Raw genomic sequence first — 24,168 nt, forward strand, 5'->3', positions numbered from 1 at the left:
ACAGCCTGAACTAAGACAGTCATACACTGGAAAACAAGAGCTTTATAAATACACACATAGTTTTGCATGAGTCACACTTACCATTAGCAGTCTGTCTCCTACTTGCAACCTTCCATCTTTTTGTGCAGCTCCTCCGTCTATGATTTTAGTTACATAAATACTGTTGTCTCCAGGAATGTGTTGGTTCCCTACACCTCCTGCAATACTGAAACCTAAACCTATGGGAAAGAAAAAGAAAAGCTTTGTTTGTTTTTTTTAAAAAATGCAATCAAGCATATCGAAAGTCCAAACATATTAATCCTTAATTTATTATGACAGTAATAAATAACCGTAAGGATTCTACTTCAATCAATTTTGTTCTTTAAATGTTTGAAGGTTTATTGATTTATGCTAAGGAGGCAAAGCTCTTGAAGTCCAGTCCATGTGGCCATTAGTTTTGTTCTATTTCAAGACTGTACACTTAACAGTTGTTCCCTAGCTTATTAGTGCCTAATGGGCAACTGGCCAGAGTAGGGGTGAGGCAAAAGGGTGTGGAAGAGCTGTAGGTGAGCCAGGCAGAGCACAAGTACAGTGCTGCTCATGTGGAGTTGGGGGGCTCATTTTTGTCATTGTTTCTCTAGCTCAGAGAGGTATTGCCAATCATTTGGATAGAGACCTAGACACTCCCGACATTACAGGATTAAAAATACAGCTGTTAGAAAATTCCATAAATTCTCAGACAAGAGCTACCAGGAAGATACATTAGATATTTATGTAATAATTTCAAACAGAAGATAAGGCAAAAAGGAGCTAGATGCTTGTCCTTCATGTTTTCTTCTCTGGCTACCTTGTCATATTCTCATACTTCTTGGCACTTATTAACTGATAATGAGGCTAGTAACACACAAGAAATGAATCATCCCTGTACACAGTCTAAAAAAACAAGGAATTGATTCTGTATTTTGCCTTATTTTTATGACAAATCACAGAATATCAAATTATTTTAAATATGGCGATTTTCTATTTTGAGAGATGAATTTATACTGTATGATGGCTATAACACTTTTATTTAAACTATGGAATGATAAGAATAATTATTAAAAATCATTACAGGGCCACTTTCAAAGAATGAGTTATAGACTTTTTAAAGTGTAAAAATAAAAAAATCCTTCCAGAATATGACTAAATATACATTTAGTAAAATACTTGTAGCCTATTATTTACTGCATTTCAAAATTATAATAATTACCATGCAAATTACTTGGAAAGATAAATATATATCAAATAATTTTTTTACTAAAAGCATAGGAAATTTCTATAACTTACTTGGCTTAAGAAATTACTTTTTTTAAATAAACCATCCACTTAGTTACCTAGTTTAAAAAAAAACTTGTTTTTTTTAAAGATCTTATTTATATATTTGAGAGAAAGAGAGCACAAGCAGGAGGAGTGGCAGGCAGAGGGAGAAGCAGGCTCTCTGATGAGTAGGGAGCCCCATGTGGGGCTTGATCCGAGGACCCTGGGATCATGACCTGAGCTGAAGGCAGACACTTAACCAACTGAACCACCCAGGCACCCAAACATACACTTGTTTTATGATAAGACAGTCATTAAAATTTCTGGCACTTTATATGACAACAATGAAAAGCACTAAAAAAAACTCCATTTCACTATGCTTTTATTGAATAAATATTGAAGGCTCTTAATGGCATAAGTGATTAGATAATGGAAAAATAATGGCATAGAAAATTATAAAGTAACACCTCTGTAATGACATTTGAAATGAAATAATTTTTTTGTTAAATTAACTATAATAGTTGTTAAAATAAATGGAAAATAGATTTAAATTGATAGGACAATTAAAAATAATTGTTATCTAATATCCTACTAGGGTAGGTAATTCTTCTTTATTGAGGCTTTACATCTCATAGATCTTTAACTGTATTTGTTTGTCTCAGATTTAAAGAATTTGTTTATCAAGCAAAAAGTGACTAAGAGAAAATAAAATGCTCCAAATTGGCTTTTCCTATGAAATATATAATGCATATCAGCTCATGTTTTTCAAAACAATTATTTTACATTTATGTATTATGCAGGAATTTAAAAAAATAACATTTACAAAAGTTTCATACCCATATACTAAGAACAATCTACTTGCATTTTTAATAGTATAGAAGTCATTCCAAACTGTGGAAAGAAAAGGTTAAAACAAATCCAGGGACTCTGATCTACATCCACTATAATAATAGTAAATGCCACAGACTGACTGAGTTGCAGAAGAGCTAAGGAAACAAATTACCACTGTAAATAAGGTTAAGTCCAACAAAGGGAATAACTCTGTAGTTGACATTTGGAGTTGAAGACTGTACCAAGACAATGAAATCACCATACTGTAGACATACATAAATCAGCTAAAAAGGAAATTATTTTTTCCCCCTGAGATTAGGTTTAAATACTTCTTTTTAACTGGACTCTGCTCAAGGTGAAACAAGCTATTTTTAGTAAGAATCCTCTGAGGGTACAGAATTGAAAATTGTCCCTGATTTCTCTTTGATGGAACATGGATGCATTGAAAAATAATTAGCATTCAATCAACACTCAGCCATATTCCAGATATTTAATTCAACATAAATAAATATATAGCTTATGTGTCTACAGCCAGAACACAAATTTATTTGTGGGAGTGTCTATCTGTGTTGTAAAACTAAATCATTCTTCATTAATTAATTAATTTATTTATTCATTCACTCACTCACATATCTATTCATTCTTAGATAAACATCTCTTTAATACCTACTATGAATCGTATAACCAGTTGCTATCAACTGTGGTCAATAGTATGTAAGAGAAGGGATTAACCAAAACACTACAGAAATAAGGATCCATATGAGGGTGGTTGATTTTGGCTGAAGCAATGTTCGAAGCCCAGACAATGCCATTGATTTTTGGAGGATGACTCAGTGAAGACAAATCTGGGCTAGGACCACTGAGTAATCCAAAATTATCAGTTTGGAGGCACTGGGTATTCCCTGAATATGCTTTGTTAAAGCAGGGCTGGCTGCACACATCATAGGACCACTCTATTCTCTTATTATGTAATGTTCTCCTTCTTCATTCCACTCTAAACACCGTTGCAGTCTTGGTACTTCTAGAACACAGCAGACAAACTCCCACCTTAGGGTGTTTGATCACGCTGTTTCCTCTGCCTGGAATATACATCCTACAGGGTTTGGTTCAAATCTTGATTTCTCTAAAAGCTGGAATCTGACTTCTGATTTAATACTGTCCCCTAACCATACATCCCACTTCCATATCCTGATCTACTTTTTATTTTATCACAGCACTTATCACCTTATAACATATAGGTCACCCGTGCGTGTGTGTGTGTGTGTATGTGTGTGTGTGTGTGTGTGTGTGTGTTTGTTTGTTTGTTTATTTATTTATTTATTGTCTGTGTCCTTGGTGAAAATATGAAGACCATGATACCAGGAACTTGTCATTTTATGCTATGCAATAGAACAAGGCCAGTTATATAGTGACCTAATAATTATGAATTAAACAAGTGAACAATGAACAACAAATAAATATAAGAGGATAAAGAAAGTCAGAAATACCCGAGCCTCTCCTAAAAAAGGAAGCTTGTGGCTTTAATGAATGAAGGGGACAGCTGAAAAAGTGAGCACTGTTAGTTGGAGTGGGATAACCGTATGAAGCATTACTTGCCTCAGGTGAACTCTGATTTCTGTCCCCAGTCTGCACAGTTTATGCCAACCACTGGGCAGGCAGTGGGGCAACAGCAGAGTCACTTCACACCCTGATTCCTTCATCTACTAACTGTGTAAATTGGAGCCACAATCATCTGTGATAAGGGAATAAGTATATCCATGTTCTATAGTAAATAGCACGTAACAGATGCTTAATAAGTAAAAATTCTCTGCTCTCAATAAGCTCTCAAAAGTTGTCTTGAGAAACTGATACCTAAACACCTTGACATGATTTAACCAGCTAGAATGAGTTCTATAATGATCTTAGTGTTATGTGAGCCCAGAGGGGAGTGTGACTTGTTCAGAGGAGAAGAATCAACAAAAGGTTTAGCACCTGGGCTGAGTCTTGAAGGTTAAGCTAGAATCGATAACAGAAAACACACCTTTCAAACCAACACATCCTCTGGATTCCAGGTGACTAAATGACTAAAGAGTCAGCTGCCCTGACTTATATTACACAAGGCTCATAAAATCCCAGCTTTGCCAGGCTGGAAATTCAGACAGAAATGCCTGGCAAACCCTCAAAACATGTACTTATGATAAACTAGAATGGTCCCTAACAGGATAAATACAATGAGTATTTTGAATATTTGAAAGTAAGAAGCATTGCAAATAGCCAAAACACTGGTTTTATGGAAGTGGCTAATTTGGAGAATTGATCATCATTTTGAAAAGAAGCATCTATGAATAAGAAATGGCTCTGTTGGTCTCCCCCTCCCCACCCCTCAGCTCAGTGGGGAGTCTGCTTATCCCTCTCCCTCTGTGCCCCCTTCCCCACCCCTCTAATGCTCTCTCTCAAATAAATAAAATCTTAAAAAAAAAAAGAAGAAGAAGAAATGGCTCTGGACAATTAGGTGATGGCAGACTAATCAATTATAAAACACAGTGAAAAGAGTTGGTAGGTCTCAGCAAAAACACTGACCCTAACACTATCTGCTGTGGAATGTTTGGTTATTAAGAATAGTACTAAACATGTCTATGCACATACCAGTAATAAAGCTACAAAGAAAAACATAAATACTAAAATCACAAAAGTAAAATCAGTGGATATTTCGGTATGCTAGGAAAGAAAAAAAACCAAACAGGTGAAACTTAAACACCTAATCCCTGAAGCAATTAAAAACTGATGTGTTTGACAAGCATGCAATGTGAAAACAGAATTCAGGATTGTATTTGTTGCATGAATCTGGGTTCCTCTTTCCATATTTCTTGCATATCCCCAAATTGAAATTTCTCAATTTCGTGCAGGCATAAGGAAAGGAATGTCTGAACCTTATTAAAACCTTTAATTAAAAAAAAAAACTTTAACCTTTTCCCACACAAAACCTTTTCTTCATCCTATCAAATAGAACAGGAGGAGGAACAGATCACAGTTCACTCTTTTCCCTTAGTCGCCTGCCTACACTGAGGAGCAGGTGTTAATGAGAGGTGGGGAACTGAAAGCAAAAATCTTGGCAGCATAGACAGATATTGTGCTTGAGAAGCTCAGAATAAATACTCAAATGCTTAAGAGTCCTATGATTACAATGTTCCCATATATTCTCTGTGGGTGTAAAGAACTAAGCCCCATGATGTCTTACAGCCATTCAATAACTTGGTTCAATTTCATTTTATGTGACTTTACTAGGAGAACACTCTTTGGGCTTCTCCAAACAACCCCTATTATTAAGTAGGCTGCTTCTGTCAGAGTTGATGTAGGATCTGCTAGGTAAGGTGTTTATGACTTTACAGAAAACACTAGTGGTTTTCTGTACGTTCTGACTACATGCTTTTATTAGAGGAAACAGAATCCATCCTAAACCCTGGCTGGCCCTGTTCTAGAAAACACCCATGCAGGCAATTTAACTTCATGTACATGCATTTCAGTTAAAAAAACAACACAAAACTTTATCTGTGAGTCTGGCCCACACAGATAATAGACTGTTTGACATCTCTTCCCCTCCAGGGAGAAATCTTTGCTTAAAAAATATCAGAAATGCACCTTTCATTTTAATCTGAAAGACTAATTAGTCTCACTGGGCATTGTTGGTATGGTTAATTAAAAGCCAAAGCTTTATTTACTTACTCTCTGGACTCTCCCTGCATCCAAAAGACAAAGTTCGGGGTTGAAAAAAAGTGATTCTGCTTAAAATTCCCATGGCACTGGGGGCACCTAGGTGGCTCAGTCAGCTAGGCATTTGACTCTTGGTTTTGGCTTGGGTCATGATATTGAGATCCTGAGACTGAGCCCCCTGTTGGGCTCTGTGCCAGCACAGAGTTTGCTTGAGATTCTCTCTCCCTCTGTCCCTCCCCCCCCCCCGCCCCCCCCCCCGCCCCCGTACTCAGGAGCTCACGCATACTCTCTAAATAAATAATATCTTAAAAAAAAAAATCCCACAGCACTAGCTAAGCATGTTCAGTCTTTAAAAATCTTTCACAGCACTAGCTAAGCATGTTCAGCTTTAAAAATCTTTCACAGGGGGCAGCCCAGGTGGCTCAGTGGTTTAGCACCACCTTCAGCCCAGGGCCTGATCCTGGAGACCAGGGATTGCGTCTCATGTCAGGCTCCCTGCATGGAGCCTGCTTCTCCCTCTGCCTGTCTCTCTCTCTCTCTCTCTCTCTCTCTCTGTCTCTTATAAATAAATAAAATCTTAAAAAAAAAAAAATCTTTCACGGGGGCACCTGGGTTGTTTGTGCAACTGACTCCTGATTTCAGCTGGGGGTCATGGTCTTGGTGTGGTGGTATCAAGCCCTGAGTGGGACTCTGCTCCACATGGAGCCTGCCTGGGACTCTCTCTCTCCCTTTCTCTCTCTCTGCTCCTCCCACTGCTCTCTCTCTCTAATAAATAAGTAAATCTTAAAAAAAGAAAATGTCTCACAGATCACCCAATTAACTTATCACAGTCAATATTCCAAACTTTTTCTCTGTGTACCTCATAATACCCACTCATTCTTTTAACACATCACCTTAGTGACTATTTTGTTTAAAGTCTCCATGCCTTATAGCTTTCCTCATTTTTTTCTAAACCTAAACCTTCCCCTCCACTCTAGAACTTTACTCATTAATTCCTTTTTTTCCCTTTGCTCTACAATATTCAACCTCTTAACTTCAATGCTTTGCTTCTCTGGCTTTGACCATGCCACTGTCCTATCCTGAAAACATCTCTTGAACTTGCCACAGCCTCCTCACTGTTAAGAGCTGAAGCTTTTAAACAGTTACCTGTAGTTAATGTTAACCTTAAAATAAAACTGCCAGTTATTTTAGCACCAAAAAAAATGAGCTTATTTGGCAATAGAAGAAAACTGCAATTTGGAACAGGCAAGCTATAGTAAAATTATAAGCAAATCTGGGCAGCAAAGGAGACAAGTACTCTTTTATAGAGGAGAAGGTTGAAAGGGCTGTCATAAACAAAAAGTCTACTGGAGTAAACTGGGAGTATAGTGGCTTTTCATTGGCTGACTTGAGAGTCTCTTATTGGCTGGGTTGTTGCTAGGGGGAAAAGAAAACCCTATTCTTTCTGCTGGAGTGGAAAAGTAGTAGTTAAAATCCTAAGGACTAGCAAGGTATGTCTTTCTTATTGGGTCTGTAATTGACCATAAGTGATAGCTCATGAGAATTCCCCCATCTGTCCTCCTGACTCCATTTCAGTGGTTTTCCTTTACAATTTTCACATAACTATTTTCTTATCATATATGCCTTTCTTAATCTTTTTCCAACTTGCTCCATATACCACAATAGACTCACACAGCATCTGCTGAGTTAAATTATGTCCCATTATAAGATATGCTAAGCTCCTAAGCCCTGGTGACTTTGACTGTGACTTTATTTGGAAATAAGGTCTTTGCAGATGTAATCAATTTAAAATGAGGTTATACAGAATAAATTTTCTTAGTAAGAATAGAAAATTTAGACACAGAAACACAGGCACACAAGGAATAGTGCAGGTGACAGACAAAGGCAGAGGTTGTGGTGATGCATCTAGAAACCAAAAAATGCCAAGGAGAGCCAGCAACTACCAAAAACTAAAAGAGACACATGAATAAACTCTCAGAGCTCTCTAGAAGGAGCAAATCTTGTTGACACCTTGATCTCAGACTTCCAGGCTCCAGAACTTTGAAAGAATAAATTTCTGTTTTTCAAGCCACTCAATTTGTGGTCATTTGTTATTGCAGCTACAGTCAACTAATACAGCATCCAATCATTATGATCTGAGTGGTGGCATGCATATCTAGTTTTCTTTTGAATGGAAATATTATTTATGTATATATGTATGTATGTATGTATGTATGTATGTATGTATGTCATCCTCTTTCATAAAGAAGAGGAGTGACTAACTATGAACCAGTCCAAGCAGGCAAAGAGCCCAGCCGGTCAACCAGAATCTTCCTCCAAAAGGCCTGTTGATGGGCCTTTGCTCTTTCTGCATTACATAGAACAGCACTTACTGCTTTTTCATTCCTATACTCACAACATTAGGCTGCCCTGTTTCTTCTCTATTTCTCTTGCTACTTCTCTTGTTTTATTTATCTTCATTTGATTGCTCTAAAACAGTGATTTTCAGAATGTGATCCTCATATTAGTAGTATTATCATTATGTAGGTTGTTTGTTGGATTTGCAAAATTTGGGGTCCATGCCAGATATCCTGAACCAGAATTCCCAGGGATACATGCTAAATTTGATGATCATTTTTATAGAATAATATTCTCCAAAATGTACTCCATAGAATCTTACTTTGTGTAAAATCCTTTTCTTGTGGAGAATCCATTTCTTGTTTCAATTACCACTGCTAGGTTGATAAATATTCAAACTCCCTGTACCTCAATCACTCTTTGAACTTAATTTGTCACCTTAAATCATAGCTTGAAAGAATGAACTCATACCCTCCCTTCAAAACTGGCCTCCTTTCCTGTCCTTTGTGTTTTCTAATTAGATTAATATTTCAGATTAAACGGGTAGCTCTTTAATATTTGGTATCACACTTACTCACTATTAGATCCCAGGGACTCTTACAATATCTGGCAGAGACTATAATATAGTAGTTGTTATTATGTTTTATCAGAAGCCTCAGTGAATATAAAATATAAAAATCCTCTCTCTATGGCTATATCAGTAAATCAAGTTTCCAATCTTTCTCTGCCTGATTCTCCAATCTATTCTGCAAAAATTTTCCAGGTTATTTTTTTCCTAAAATTCTATCTTCATCATGTTGCTCTATTACTTGAAATTATCTATCATTGTTTATTTTCTCTAGGAATTCTACATATCTTTTTCTCACTATTCTTTACTTCTCTGCTTCCCCCAGGCAAGCTGATCTTCTTGCTGTTTTTGTTTTATTTTTATTGTTAAAACTGTTCCCCACATCTGAAACACCTTTACCACCTTAATTTTCAAAAACTCTCAAGCCTTTGTCAACTGAAACCCACTACGGTAGTTCATTTCTAAGTTGAACTCCAGTAGAAGCAGTTATCTTTATCAGCCTTTTCACTTCTATATAAATAGAATTAGTTAACTCATTCAACCTACACTTATTGATGACTCATGTTCCAAGTACTAGCCTAAATGTTGTGGTCATATGAGTGAATCAGAGATTTATGGTTCTTTTCTAGGGGAGGGCAAAACAAGAAAAGAGAAAATGGAAGCCCAGCATGGTAATTATTAATAGGAGAGGAAAAAGGACTATAAACACACAGAAGTTGGGTTGCCTAACTTAGGTTAGAGAGGGGCATCAGAGAAGGCTAACTGTAGGTCCTGAGACCTGGAAGATGAAAGTGACCCAAGGTTAAAAAAGAAAAGAAAAAAAAAAAAAAAAAGAAAGAGAAAAGTGGAGGAGAGAACATCTCTGCTAAGGGAACTATGCATTCAAGAACTCAGAGTTGAAAGAAAACATGGCTTATTTGAGAAACTGAAAATAGTTCAGGTGAAAGCAGCAATTAGTCTTAGGCAGAATAAAAGCTCCAAGAGGAGAAACTGTAACTTTTGTACTCACCAAGGTACATTTAGCCCCTGAACTGAACTTAAATAGTTTGGGCTAAATGAATAACTGGAGACAGCAGGACACCTCTCCACTGAATTAGGAGGGAAGGAGAAAGGATGATGTAGATAAAGGTTAAGATTATAGGTTTAACAGCAGGACACTAAAGGAGTTCTCTCTTCGATTTGCCCCGATAGCAAGAAATTGTGGTTTATCAGCCAAGAGTTGGGGAAGTAGTGAGGTTAGAGATTTGAAGAAAGTACAGAAGTTTGAAATGTCTATTCTGGGAAATAGAAGGAATAACTGATTAGAGAAATGCAGAAAAGTTGCAGGGACCTGTTGATTTTCTAGTTAGGGTTTAGTGATTATATATATATATATATATATATATATTGAAATTTATATATATATATATTCTTTAGCAATTCTTAGCAGTGATTTTAGTGATTATATATATATATATATATATATATATATATATATATTCTTTAGCAATTCTTAGCAGTTTGGTATAAGCACAGAAAGTATAAGCAGTTAAATAACTTTACAAAATAATATTCTCTCTTCAACTAAATTATATGATCCTAGAAAGCAGGAGTCACATAAAATAGACCATGTTGAGCATAGTGCTAGCACATAGTAATTGCTCAATAAATTGTTTAATGATTGAATTGTATAAAGACCAAATGGTTATATGGGTTAGGTGCACTTTGAAATGTAAAGTATCCCATAGTAACAGAGATATGTATACTTTAGCTGACTGCTTTAGCTCAAGAAAAATAAAGGCACCAGAATAATTCATATTGAGCATTTTTAATGTGCCAACAATGAATGGTGTTGTATGTTGAATTAATGGAGAGTACATCAGTATCTGTTGTGTATAAAGGAACAGGAGAAAAAATAAAAATAAGAGACAAACTATTGACTCCAAGAATGATCAACACTTACTTGCTTTCATCCTTACAAATGAAATAACCTGCTCCAATCACAGTTGACTGCTCATGAGACTGTATGACATAATGTAATTAGATGCTTTCTTACTAGTTTACAGTCTGTTTTATTGTGAAATGGAATATCCTCCATGCTTCCAGCATTGAAATATAACCTAAGTGATAGGCATTGCCTCTACCGATCAACTTCATCTGTCTGTGTGGTTTTCCCAGGTTAATTCTAGCTGTCAGTGCAAACCAAGGTCATTAATATTGACCTCTGAATAAAAGTCATCAAAATGTCAGATTATTTAAGACATGTGAAAATTATCTCACATGTTGAATTATGATGGGAATGTTCCAGCTTGCAGGGTTGTTGCTAGGGAAGGCAGACTAAAAAACCTGAAGGAGAACTGGATGAGTCTTCCTATATTTCCATCTATGAAGGCTCTTATCCCATAACACTTCCTCTACAAAGTTCTTACTTTAAATTAAACCCCCACCCCTTTAAATTAAAAGTAATCTCTCTCCATGACCACACATAATGCTATCTTCTAATGATACATCACTTTCTACATTGAATTAGAGTATAGTTATTAATAGGAAGTTTTATTATTTATTAACAGTTAATAGCTGATATAGCATGAACAACCAACCAGAAAAGGCACCTGCCATAAACAATTGCCGTGGTATGTACCACCAACTGTAAGTTCTCTACCCCCCTCATGTTGACCAATATCATTTTAAAGGTGAGGGAATAATAATGCTTTTATTTGTGTTTTCCAGGCATGCCATAAAGTAGATACTCCAAAACTAATTTTTAAAATCAATTAGTGAATTAAATAGGGATTACTGAATCCTTTTTCCATAGCATACTTTAATGAACTGTGCAGGAAAGGGTTCAGCCTGGTAAAATAAAGTGGTGAGTTGTTTCAGTCATTCATTCACTAAAAACAACAAAACAAAAAACCCAAAACCCCAAAAAACAAAAAACATTCAGTTCCAGTCTGCATTAGTTTTCTAGGGATGCTGGAACAAAATGCCACAAACTGGGTGACTTAACAGAAATTAATTGTCTGACAATTCTGCAGGCCTGAAGTGCAGATTAAGGTGTCAACAGGGCAGTTCCTTTTGAGGGCTGTGGAGGAAAATCTGCTTTCTGCCTCTCTCCTAGCTTCTGGCAGTTTGCTGGAAATCTTTGGCATTCCTCGGCTTATAAATACATCTCCTATTATCTGCTTTTATCTTCACATAATGTTCCCCCATGTGTATGTCTCTGCATCCAGCTTTCCTCTTTATGTAAGGCTAGCAGTCATATTGGATTGGGGCCCACCATAATGACGTCATTCTAACTTGATCATCAGCAAAAACCTGATTTTCAATTAAAGTTACATTCTCAGATACTGGGAGTTAGGACTTCAAAAAATTTTGGAGGGTATCCAATCCAACTCAAGACACAGGACACTGGCACTGGGAATGATAACTGAACAGGACACAGTTCCTGTCCTCAAGGAGCTCATAGACCAGGGTGTTAGGAATGACAAAAACCATAAACCAATGCTTTAGTGGAATGGCAGATATTAAAGTCAGGAAAAACTTTTTGGAGATAAAAGTGGCTGAGCTGAGTCCTGTTAAATGGCTGGAAGAAGAGAGATGGTTAGAGGAATTCTAAGCAAAGGGAAGAAGTAGCTTATAGAGAAGTACGTGCAGCTTTGATCATTACAGTCAAAGGAGTAAATGGGTTAGGATAAGATATTGAGAAGAAAGAGACTCTGGTGAAACAGAGGCTCATTATGGTCCAGAGGTGCTGTGTTAAGAAGTCTGGATCTGGGATGCCTAGGTGGCTCAGCAGTTGAGTGCCTGCCTTCAGCCCAGGGAGTGATCCTGGAGCCCTGGGATCGAGTCCCACATCGGGCTCCTTGCATGGAGCTTGCTTCTCCCTCTGCCTGTGTCTCTGCCTCTCCCTCTCTGTGTCTCTCATGAACAAATAAATAAAATCTTAAAAAAAAAAAAAAAAAGAAGTCTGGACCCTGGGGGCATCTGATAACCTCAGTTGGTTAGTGTCTGGCTCTTGATTTTAGCTCCAGTCATGATCTCGTGGGTCCTGAGATGGAGCTCCACATCAGTTTCTGCTAGAGGGGGAGTCTGCTTGAGATTCTCTCCCTCTGCCCTTTCCCCAACTCTCTGTCTCTTTCTCAAAAAAAAAAAAAAAAAAAAATGTCTGGGCCCTGTAGTAGCAGTAATGGAAAGCCTTTGAGGAGTTTTAAGGAGGCGAATGACATGAACAGATTTGATCTCTCCTAATTTTCATCATTAGTGGTGGCTGTTGTTTGAAAGTATGTTCAGTTATATCCTATGTTGTTGGGAAGATGTTCTATTTTTTTCTGATAAAGTGTAATTTGTTTCCTTCCCACAATTTAGTCTTTTTCTTTACTATAATCAGTTATCACTCAATAATATGTGTTTTGGGGAAACTTTTTTCCTCAATCCTATGTTCATGATCTAGTCTGAAACATATTAACTTTTCTGGTTTCTTCTCCCCATTCCATGTTTGTCACAGCCTATTCATAAAATAAAACATTGAAATATAAAATATAACATCAACAGTCATTTGTAATCTGCTAAGAATCTAAAGAGCTAACCTAAATTCATAAATTCATTTATAAGCATATTATAATTTATCAAAGATTCAAATGGGCATATTCAGCAGATGTCTAGCTTCACTATTTCATTTGATCATCCTTATGAGGCTCTTTGTAAAAGAGATAATTGGAAAATATAGATTCAGGTTAGGTTCTAGGAAAGAGTTCCTCTACCTCTTTTTGCAAGGACATTTTGCTCACTACAAAACAAAAAGGACTTGCTATCACTCAGATTTATAAGGTAGCTCACCAATATTTTCAGTATTTATTGTATTGTATGATGCCAGAGAAAATCTTTGGAACCATTGTGTAACAGAGATTGCCTTATTACATTATGTATGACAAGCGCTAACATCTTCAATTATACAACAACTGAACTAAAGTATCTTTGCTTTGCCATAAAATCTGTTTCATTAAGGACTATCTTTTATATCAAGATTGTTATAATCTTTATAACAATCTATTCTATGTTACATATCCAGTTGTACAAAGCATGCAGCATGTGCCTTTGGCTTTAATCTTATACTTTCATCCAAGAAAGTTTAATTTTCACAAAGAAATCTTGTTATATATTTGAATCTCTTTAGGGATTGTGTAATGATTTTGAGAGAGAAGAACAAACCAAGAGGAAGCACATGTCCTGATTTCAAGCTATTCTATACAGTTGTAGTAATCAAAACAGTATGGCACCAGCATGAAAAGAGACAACTAGATTAATGGAACAGAATTGAGATACTAGAGATAAATCCAAACATATGTAGTCAGTTAATGTTTGACAAGGAAGTCAAGAATTTTTTTTGAAGATTTTATTTATTTATTTGAGAGAGAGTGCACACAAGCAGGGGGAGTGGGAGAGGGAGAAGCAGACCCTCCAATGAGCAGGAAGTCCGACAAGGGGCTCAATCCCAGGACCCCGGGATCATCACCCAAGCCAAAGGCAGATGCTCAACCGACTGAGCCACCCAGGTGCCCCAAGAATTCTTAATAGAGAAAAAAGTCTATTTAATAAATGCTGTTGGGGAAATATTGGATATTCACATTTAAAAGAAGGAAACTTTGTTAACTTGAAATTGATTAAAGGCTTAAAAGTAAGACTTGGAATCATGAAACTCCTAAAAGAAAACATAAGGGAAAAAGCTCCTTGATATGGGTCTTGGTGATAAGTTCTTGCATATGACAACTTAAAGCAAAAGCAACAAATTAAAAAATAAAAAGGTGAGACTATATCAAACTAAAAACTTCTGCACAGCAAAATAAACAATCAACAAAATGAAAAGATAATGTATAGAATGGGAAAAAATATTTGCAAACCATATATGTGATAAGGGTTTAATATCCAAAATATATAAAAAGCTTATAAACCTCAATAGCAAAAATAACCCCACCAAGTAATCTAATTAAAAATGTATAAAAGACTTACATAGACATTTTTCCAAAGAATATATACTGATGATCAAGAAGATATACATGAAAAGATGCTCAACATCAGTCATTAGGGAAGTGCAAACCAAAACCATAATAAGATATTATTTCATACCTTTTAGAATGGCCATAACTTAAAGACAAGAGATAACAAATGCCAACAAGGACGTAGAGAAAAGGGAATCCTTGAGTGTTCTTGGTGGGATTGTAAATTGGTGCATCTACCATTAAAAATAGTATGGAGAATCCTCAAAAAAAAAAAAAAAACCTACCATATGATCCAACAATTCCACTTCTTGGAATATATCCATAAAAAACACTAACCCAAAAAGATGGCTGCCACTCCCATGTTCATAGCAACATTGTTTACAAGTAGCTAAGACATGGAAACAATCTAAGTGTCTATTGACAATGAATGGATAAAGAAGTGGTGTTATACATATAATGGAATATTATCACAGCCATGGAATATTAGTCAGCCATGAAAAATGTTGAAATTTTGTCATTTGCAACAACATGGACAAACCTTAAAGATACTATACTAGGTAAAATAAGTTAGAGAAAGACAAAAACCATAATACCATAGTTTTATGTGGAGCTTAAAAAACAAAACACACAGAAAAAGAGATCAGATTTATGGTTATCAGAGGCAGGGAAGTTAGTGGAGGAGGAATTGGAGGAAGGTGGTCAGAAAGTACAAACTTCTAGTTACAAAATAAATATGAGGGAAGTAATGTACATCATGGTGACTATAGTTTATCCTGCTATCTGATATACAGGAAAGTACATCCGAAGAGTTTTCATCACCAGGAAAATTATTTTTGTTTTGTTTTGCATTTTTATTTTATCTAAATAAGATGATGGATGTTAACTAAACTTATTACAGCAGTCATTTCACAATATGTGTAGATCAAACCATTATGCTGCAAACCTTTAATTTTTACAGGGATGTATGTCAACTACATCTCAATAAAGCCAGAAAAAAAAATACATGCAATGATAAAATAGCAAATGGATTTTTAGAACAATTCACTTACTCTCAATAGGTTTGTTTCCACATTGAAAGATGGATATAATAATATATGCAATGGCTTCTGGAAAGATTACTGGTACAAACTTTGGTTGTATCATTTAAAAGCTGTGTGACTTTGTAACAAGTTGTTTAGTTACTTTCAGCATCAGTTTTATCAGGGAGATAATAGTTACCTCGTAACATGACAAAAATTAATTATGATAATGTATGAGAAGAAATCACACAGCATAAGTACTAATATTCAAAGAATATCCATTCCCTTTGCATTCCCTCTCAAGATAATACTGAGAGTTAAACGTGATGGTAATTCCTTGTAAACTGAAAATCACTTATATTTATATACACTTTATGTCTTATTAATATACAAAGAATGATAAAATACTAGAATATAAAATGAGCTATCAGATACAAAACTGCGGGACACCTGGGTGACTCAGTGGTTGAGTGTCTACCTTTGGCTCAGGTCGTGATCCCAGGGTCCTGGGATCAAGTCCCACATCAGGCTCCCTACAGGGAGCCTGCTTCTCCCTCTGCCTATGTCTCTGCCTCTCTCTCTCTGTCTCTCATGAATGGATAAATAAAATCTTTTTTCTAAAAAGACACAAAACTGTGAGATCATCTGTGACTCACACTGACTTGTGTTTTATTTCTTAAATTCTCTTAAAATGCTGTCATTCATCATTAAAATTGGGTTTATCCCATGGAAGAAATGAAATTACAGATCTGGAGTCCAGTACTCTTATACTATCTTTCTTATATTATCTTTTTAGTGAAGCCTCTCCAGTTGGTTAAGTTGTGAGTTCTTTAACTTTATCATATTAATTAAATTAAATATGAAGTTTAATTAATAATGTCTATGTGTTTGGAACTGTGCTGGCATTGGCAGAAAAATTCCAAAGGTACAGAAATTGTATTTCAATGACCAACATAACTAGTTCATATTTTTTAGAGTTGTAGGTTTAGTCTATTTTAGGAAGCTATGGGCAGATGGAGATTTAATAAGGATTTGGTTTAACCACTGCTCTAGAACATTCTTCATCTCCAAAAGATCATCAAATACTTTGTATAAGTATATTGGAGAAAATTAGAGAGACAGAAACATAATAACTATGATACAATGAACAATGTATTCAGAGCTTTTTTTTTAAATGTGATAAGAGCTTTAAGTGTTTTAGAGAAGTCAAGAAGAGATAAAAAAAAAAAAAAAGTTTGAGAAGTGAAGTCAAGTGAATTCAGACCATACTATCAAAAATAAATTTGTATGCTGGTTCTTTCATCCAGCATGAAGTTTAAACTCTGAGTAGGGGCAAAACTAGGGGTAATATAGATCTAAGAGGGATGGGGGGTATCCATTCAAGTAAGAGGTTCTAGTATGAACAGGTTGTTGCTTAGGTGGATAACTTTCTTTTTGTATGTAGCCTGATCTATTGGTCCTATCTTAATTCAGATTTCTTTTGCCTAGAGTAAGAATCAAGCAGGTATTGCCAAAATTATATTGCTTGTGATGCTCTTTCCCTAGAAAATATTAGACACTCTATAAATATTTGTTGACTGGATAAACAAACAGAACAGGGTTGTAACTGTTAATTTCTTATTTAACAAGTTGTCTTAAAAGATTTCAGGTTCTGGGATGCCTGGGTGGCTCAGTGGTTGAGTGTCTGCCTTTGGCTCAGGTCATGATCCCCGGGTCCTGGGATCCAGTCCTGCGTCAGGCTCCCTGCAGGGAACTTGCTTCTCCCTCTGCCTATGTCTCTGCCTCTCTCTTGGTGTCTCTCATGAATAAATAAATAAAATATTAAAAAATATATTTCAGATTTTTATATCTCTTAACTATAGCTCCTTATACCTTACTTCATATTAATAGGACAGGCACTATATTCTACTGGCTCTGATTTGGGGATTTTGAGGTAGAATATGCAGAGAAGATCAGAAATGTGAAGATACATGCACTTCTTATTAAGATGGGGAGAAGTATGCCCATTTGCATCATGGTGATCCTTCCATTTTATTTCAACTTCTCCTTCTACCTTTGTCATGATATTTTGGCATTAAAGATGAAAAAAAAACCTGCCAACAATCAAAAAATATCTCCATAAGCAATGATTCTAGAGGTGAAAATATAAAAGTATATCCATAAAAACACTAACTCAAGCTCCTAAATCTCACATCCTAAATGAACATACTGGGTGTATGTATATACTATGAGTACAGTGTATATATATTTTTCTAACCTATTATTTGATTTTTGCATTGTACGACTTGAAGGACTTATTTAGCAAGGGAAAGCTAAGCTGCCTGTTAATTTCATCAAGGGTGAGTTTCACTTGATTCCAAAGAGGTCAAGAGAGCAAGTGGAGGGTCTTATGGACACTGAATACTGCGGAGTTTTTAGAGGTTTTCCTTCAGCAAATGAATATTAAATGACATAATCTGTGAGGAACAATAGTATCTATATTTATTATTTACTATATCCAGGCATGGTAAACATATTTTATATATTATGCCTTATCTCTTTTAACTTCATTAAAAAAGAGAATGAGGCAAGTATTATGCCATTGTTCAAACAAATAATAAAGAATAAGAGGTTAAATGATTTTCTCAAGTTTAGCAGTTTCGCAACTGACAGACCAGGACATGAACTCAAGATTGTCTGGCAGCAAAGCTTTTGCTCTTAATTACTGTTCAGTTCTGCCTCTCAGTCTGTGTTGATAGTTCTCGTTTGGCAAAATCTAAAACATTCTATACATGCACAGTACCCTTCGCAGTAAGTAGCAATCAAAACAAGCTTTAAAAAATTCTTAGGAAAAGAAATCTGCATAGGAAGTTATAAAAGTTCTAATCTTCCTCACATTGGACATTAGCTAGAACTCAGCTTTAACTGTAACACATGCTTTTAAATTTTAGATTTATTTAAAAATTTCCATGACATCAGTGATTATGACCACTGACATTTGTTTCATATGATGAAACTAGTGATGTGTACATTTCAATAAAACTAAAAGTTGATGTGTTGTGAAGTCCTAGCTCCTTTCTTAAATATTGTAGCAAATGAAGTATGCCAATATATATTTCAAATAACTTATTTATTTTTTCATTTGACATGAGTTATAAAATAAGAGAAATCAAAACTCCTACTGGCTCAGGGTAAACACTTTAATGCTAGTATTATTAAATTATATGCTTGTGTCTTTGTACTTAGTGGTTGCTGAAGTTGAGTCAATTAATTATAATGTGTAACTAGGTATACAACTCTTGTGCTATCAAGTCTTACACTTGAACACATTAAACATAGACTTTCAATCCCAAGTAATTACTTTCTGTATTTCAAGTTATTGCTAATCATAAAACTGTATATCTTCCTGTTTCTTATAAATTATATTTTCTTGTTTTTTTAATAAATTAAATTCTTATACTACTTTGAGAAGTATGAAAAATCTTTATGATCACTGTAATAAATTTAAAAAAATGAGTGAACTAAAAAATGTTTGATTTTGGTAATATTTTAGAAAATAGACCTTTAGAGAATACAGGAAGCCAATTAAATAAAACAACTTTAGTTCTTCTTGCTCTTAAGGCATACATTTTGAGAGAATTCTTCACTGTCATTTAGTATTTTTAGCCACTTGAATCAGTAAAACGTTAGGGAACTTTCCAGGGCTAAGTTACAACTTTGTATATAAGAATGAAAACAATTTGAATCCACACTTTTGAGAGTGAGGAAAAACCTTAGTCCTTCCCTGACAGCACAGCCCATTACCAAATGAGGCAGTGGTCACTGCCAAATACATTTAGACATGCTCTATGAATGCAAGAATAGTTAATATTCAAACTTTGACATTGGAAAATACTTCCAACCATCAGTGTTAATGTTTTCTTATCAAATAAAAATATGCGTGTTCATAGCACATATGTTTTAATGGAAAACAAGTAAGGTATAATATGGATTATATTTTCACCAATGGTTCAATTAATTGGATTTTGAAGCAGTCACTTGCTAGATTGACCTTATTCCTTATCCTGATTAAAATCTAAGAAAAATACATTTTTGCCAAGACTTATAAATATAGGAAACAACAAAACACATTGTCTAGCTTTTAAATGAACAGTTCTCTTGCTTTTCAGAGCTAACAAAATGTGCTCAGGGTATCATTTGAAGGTGATCAGCTTGCATCAAGAATAATCCCTCCAAAATAGTAATTGCCATGAAACAATTTAGTTATTGTCTCTCTGTCCTCATCCATTTGCAAATATCCTCACATATTCCAGGCCATTGTGCAATAGTTGTAAGACAGCAGAAACACAGACTGATTTTTGGCACAGAGCAGGAGAGAGGCAGGAAATCAAGCTACTCTTAGGTTCTCGTTCACTCTGGAAAACTTGGTGAGACTTCCAATATTACTGACCTTGACTGCTGCTGATTCACTCAATGGGTGCAGTTTGTGGCATATATATATTGCATGCAGGCATCATTACTAACATCATTGGTATTCAGTTGACAAATGCAGTTGGGACTCTCTCTAGCCTATCAGGGAGACTATGTAGTTGTGGTTTGGCTCAGTTTTACTGTGAAAATAGTCAGTGTCTCAAACCAGGGCCTGTGATTAGGTTGAAGAGGGAACTAGTAAATCTAAAATTAATCTCAGGAGTGCAGTACATGTGAACAAAAGGTAAGAAAGCAGAATTAGTCAGAAAATGAAACAGAACCAAAAACAAAAAAAGAAAATGAAACAGAAAGGAAGCTGAAAGCTCTTGCTTCATTTGGCCTCTTGAACTATATAATCAAAGAATCTTATCATTGGAAAGGACTTTGAAGTTCATCTTCAGAGATGAACCTCAACTCCCACACCAGGTCCATGCCTATGGTCACTTAAGCCTTTACTTGTAACCAAGATAGAATCATTAAATCTTTTCTCTCTGTTAATTAAATAGGTATGATGTTATAGTTTCTACCTACTGATCTGAGTTCTGTCTTCTGAGGTGAAAAGAGAGTAAGTAACCATACCTATGAACAAGTGATAACCCTTCAAATAAGTGGAAAAACTAACTTAGAAGGGATTCCCAGATAATCTGTTCTACTTCCCTAATTTTACAGTTCAGTAAACCAAGATCTCTAAAGATGGAGTGATTTCTCAGAGTTACAAAGCTGTTTAATTGCAGAACCTGAAATCACTATGGGTGACTCCAAAAGCAGAGGTTTTAAAGCTAGCTAGTACAGCCATCCTTGTCATCTCTGTTTTAAACTAAGCAAATCCAGTTTCTCCTAATTTTTCTATGGGACATGGCCTCTAGACTTCAGACTATTCTGGACCTCTCCAGTACCTACCACAGGCTAGGGAATGGCTGTACAAAGAGGACAAGTACTTAATACTGAGGGATTTAGAGTCTCGAATGGAAGATAAACAATTACAACACAAAGTGTGAAGTAACGTATCTGAGAAGTATATCTAAATTTCTACCGAGAACATGGGTGTCAGACAGATTGCAGAGTGTTACTGAAGTGATATTTCATCAAATAAAACTAATGTAACCCCTTTAACAGGAGCAATAGTAGGGACACCTGGGTGGCTCAGCAGTTGAGCTTTGACTTTGGCTCAGGGCATGATCCAGGTCTGGGGATCAAGTCCCACACTGGGCTCCCTGTGAGAAGCCTGCTTCTCCCTCTGCCTATGTCTCTGTGTCTCTCATGAATAAATAAATAAAATCTTAAAAAAACCAGGAGCAATAGTATAGAAGTATCCTTACTTCAGTTAATGACTTGCTGCATTAACCCAATCTCTTCATTGTCTTGATTGGACCAGAGTATGCTAGATATTTATGGCTAGAAAGCTACTTTTGAGCATATCTTCACTGTGATCCTCAAACAAGTGGAGCTGTGTATTTACTAAGTAGAGCTGTATACCTACTCAGTGTTTAGCAAGATTCATCTGACTCTGTTACCAAGCCTATTTAGACTGAAAGAGTTGTTTCTATAAAATGTAAGGTGAATGTTTTAAAAAGGCTTTTTGAAAGTAGAAAGTAGATTGTTTTTAAAATACTGTCAGATTAATAAGGCAAGGCAATTGTGAAGATTAAGAAAAAAAAAGTCTAGAAGTATTTAGACACTTAGACTCCAAATATTTTTGTTTAATACATCTTATACATAAAACATTGAAGGACTTCTAAAAATAGGGACCACTTTAGAGAAAAATTGGCAATTTAATATATATTCATGTTTGAAATGGAAATGAAATGTTTACAGGATTTTTTTTCAATAACTGGACAACTAGAGGCTTCATTCCTATTAGATAAGTAGGTTCTTATTGGGTACTGTGTGTGAGGCATCATTCTGAGAGCTTTGCATGCATTATTTTATTCAATCCTTAGGCCAACTATTATACGAACTTAACAAATTAGTTGATACAGAAGTTGAATAACATTTTCACATTTTTAGAGCTGATAAATGGGGAAGATGACATTTCTATCAGGTCTTGCAAAGTGCACAATTATACAATGCCCTTTTCCTTTCACAATCCAATGTAAAATCAACCATATTATTTGGATATGTGAATCCTAATCCTGACACAGTCTTCTTTTTCTTTAATTAATTTTGAACTGAGAAAAGCCAACATTTCTGTACTATCTACTTCCACCTTTACAAATGTTATTTCCCATTTTGGAGGGATACTCGCTGCACCTCAACTTCCTCTGTTTGCCTATTTGAATACAAATGCTTTCAGAAATAGCTCCTCATTAATTTTTCCTAAGAAATTAGTTGTTTTCAAGTAAACTAAATGACCTTGATTTCCCTCTACTTTTAAATTTATAGAATAGTGATCAATTTTGAACTTCATTCATTCAATCAAGAATTTAAGAACTGTCAAGCCATGCTCTAGGTTCTCAATAAATACTAATTAGACTGTTTTTTTTAAACGGTTGATTGATTGATTGATTGATTTATTCATGAGAGACACACAGAGAGAGGCAGAGACATAGGCAGAGGGAGAAGCAGGCTCCCTGCAAAGAGCGTGATGTAGGACTCAATCTCGGATCCCGGGATCATGCCCTGAACTAAAGGCAGCAGCTAAGCTGCTCAACCGCTTAGGTATCCCTAATTAGATGGATTTTACACACACACACACACACACACACACACACACACACACAAATCAGAATCAGTGGCTGCTATGATTCTACACTTTCACACAAATATTTGTTGGTCACTCAATATATAAATCTTATGCCAAGAATATTATTAAATATGAAAGCTCTGTTGGCACTTATTAATTTAGCTTACCATATGCCAGACACTGCTCAAAGAACTTTGTGTGTATTAACTTTCTAAAAACTGTCATATCATCCTGAGATAGGTATAATTATTATCCTCCTTTTTTTGATGAGGAAATGGAGGCATCAATGATTAAGTAAAACATTATCAAGGTCACCGAGCAAGAATACAATGGAGCCAGGATTCATACCCAAATAATGCAAATTATTTTTGGATTCTAGAGTCTTTTTTTTTTTTTTAAGATTTTATTTATTTATTCATGACAGATAGAGAGGCAGAGACACAGGCAGAGGAAGAGGAGCAGGCTCCATGTAGGGAGCCTGACGCGGGACTCAATCCTGGGTCTCCAGGATCAGGTCCTGGGCTGAAGGTGGCACTAAACTGCTGAGCCACCGGGGCTACCCTGGATTCTGGAGTCTTAATCATTATACTCTGCTACCTAAATAAGCAACTAGATTCATACAAAAACATCACACACTGAAAACAGACAGGGGGCTATTCCTCAATGGAAGCAATTTTTTTCTATTAGGTTCTGAAGGAAGATGAGGAATTAATCAGGTAAGAGTATTTTAGGAGGAATCCTAGGGAGAAAGCATACTGTAGGCAAAGGTCCCAAGGAGAGAAAAAGAATGATATTTAGGAGAAAAAAAAATATATCAACTCAGCTTGTAGAGAATTATGATTTCAAAGTAGGTGAAGCGGTGAGGATACCCACTAATGAATTTAAAAGGAGGTATCTAAAAAAGCATAGCCTTCTCAAATATTATTCTACTTTAATAATGCATTAATTTAAAAAAGCACAGTCTTCTCTTCTATAAGTTCACAGATTATAAACAAAGGAAATAAACAGGATTTTAAAGGCATGTTATATAGAAATTAAACCAGTCACAATTAGAAATAGTTTCTCTATCATACTTTTACATAAAAATTCATTTTTTTCTCTTTTCTAATTATCAGTCTGAGGTCAAATATTTGAAAAATGTTTTACATATTATATATCTAATAAAAGTAGAGATCATAAACCCATGCCTTGAATAAAGAGAGCAACAAATCTCATGAAGATATTTTATTTTCATTTATCCTATTAGCTAGTTTTGAATAATGTCAGTGGGATACCACCATAACATTATATTTTCTATAAGAAAGTAACTCTTTAAACTATTCCTTTAGGTACTGAAAAAAA

General features: G+C 35.4%; 1 protein-coding gene across 47 annotated transcripts in view; it reads right to left on the reverse strand.

The window, feature by feature from the left end:
- The window catches only part of DLG2 (discs large MAGUK scaffold protein 2), a 1,531,179-nt gene that overhangs the window by 481,916 nt on the left and 1,025,095 nt on the right, over positions 1-24,168 (reverse strand). For all 47 annotated transcript variants that reach the window (XM_072726063.1, XM_072726058.1, XM_072726052.1 and 44 more), the window contains one exon: positions 82-218. In XM_072726063.1, the coding sequence (XP_072582164.1) occupies positions 82-218 (137 nt within the window). The remainder of the gene's footprint in view (positions 1-81; positions 219-24,168) is intronic.

The sequence above is a fragment of the Vulpes vulpes genome, chromosome 11, assembly GCF_048418805.1.
Source record: "Vulpes vulpes isolate BD-2025 chromosome 11, VulVul3, whole genome shotgun sequence".
Taxonomy (NCBI): Eukaryota; Metazoa; Chordata; class Mammalia; order Carnivora; family Canidae; genus Vulpes; species Vulpes vulpes.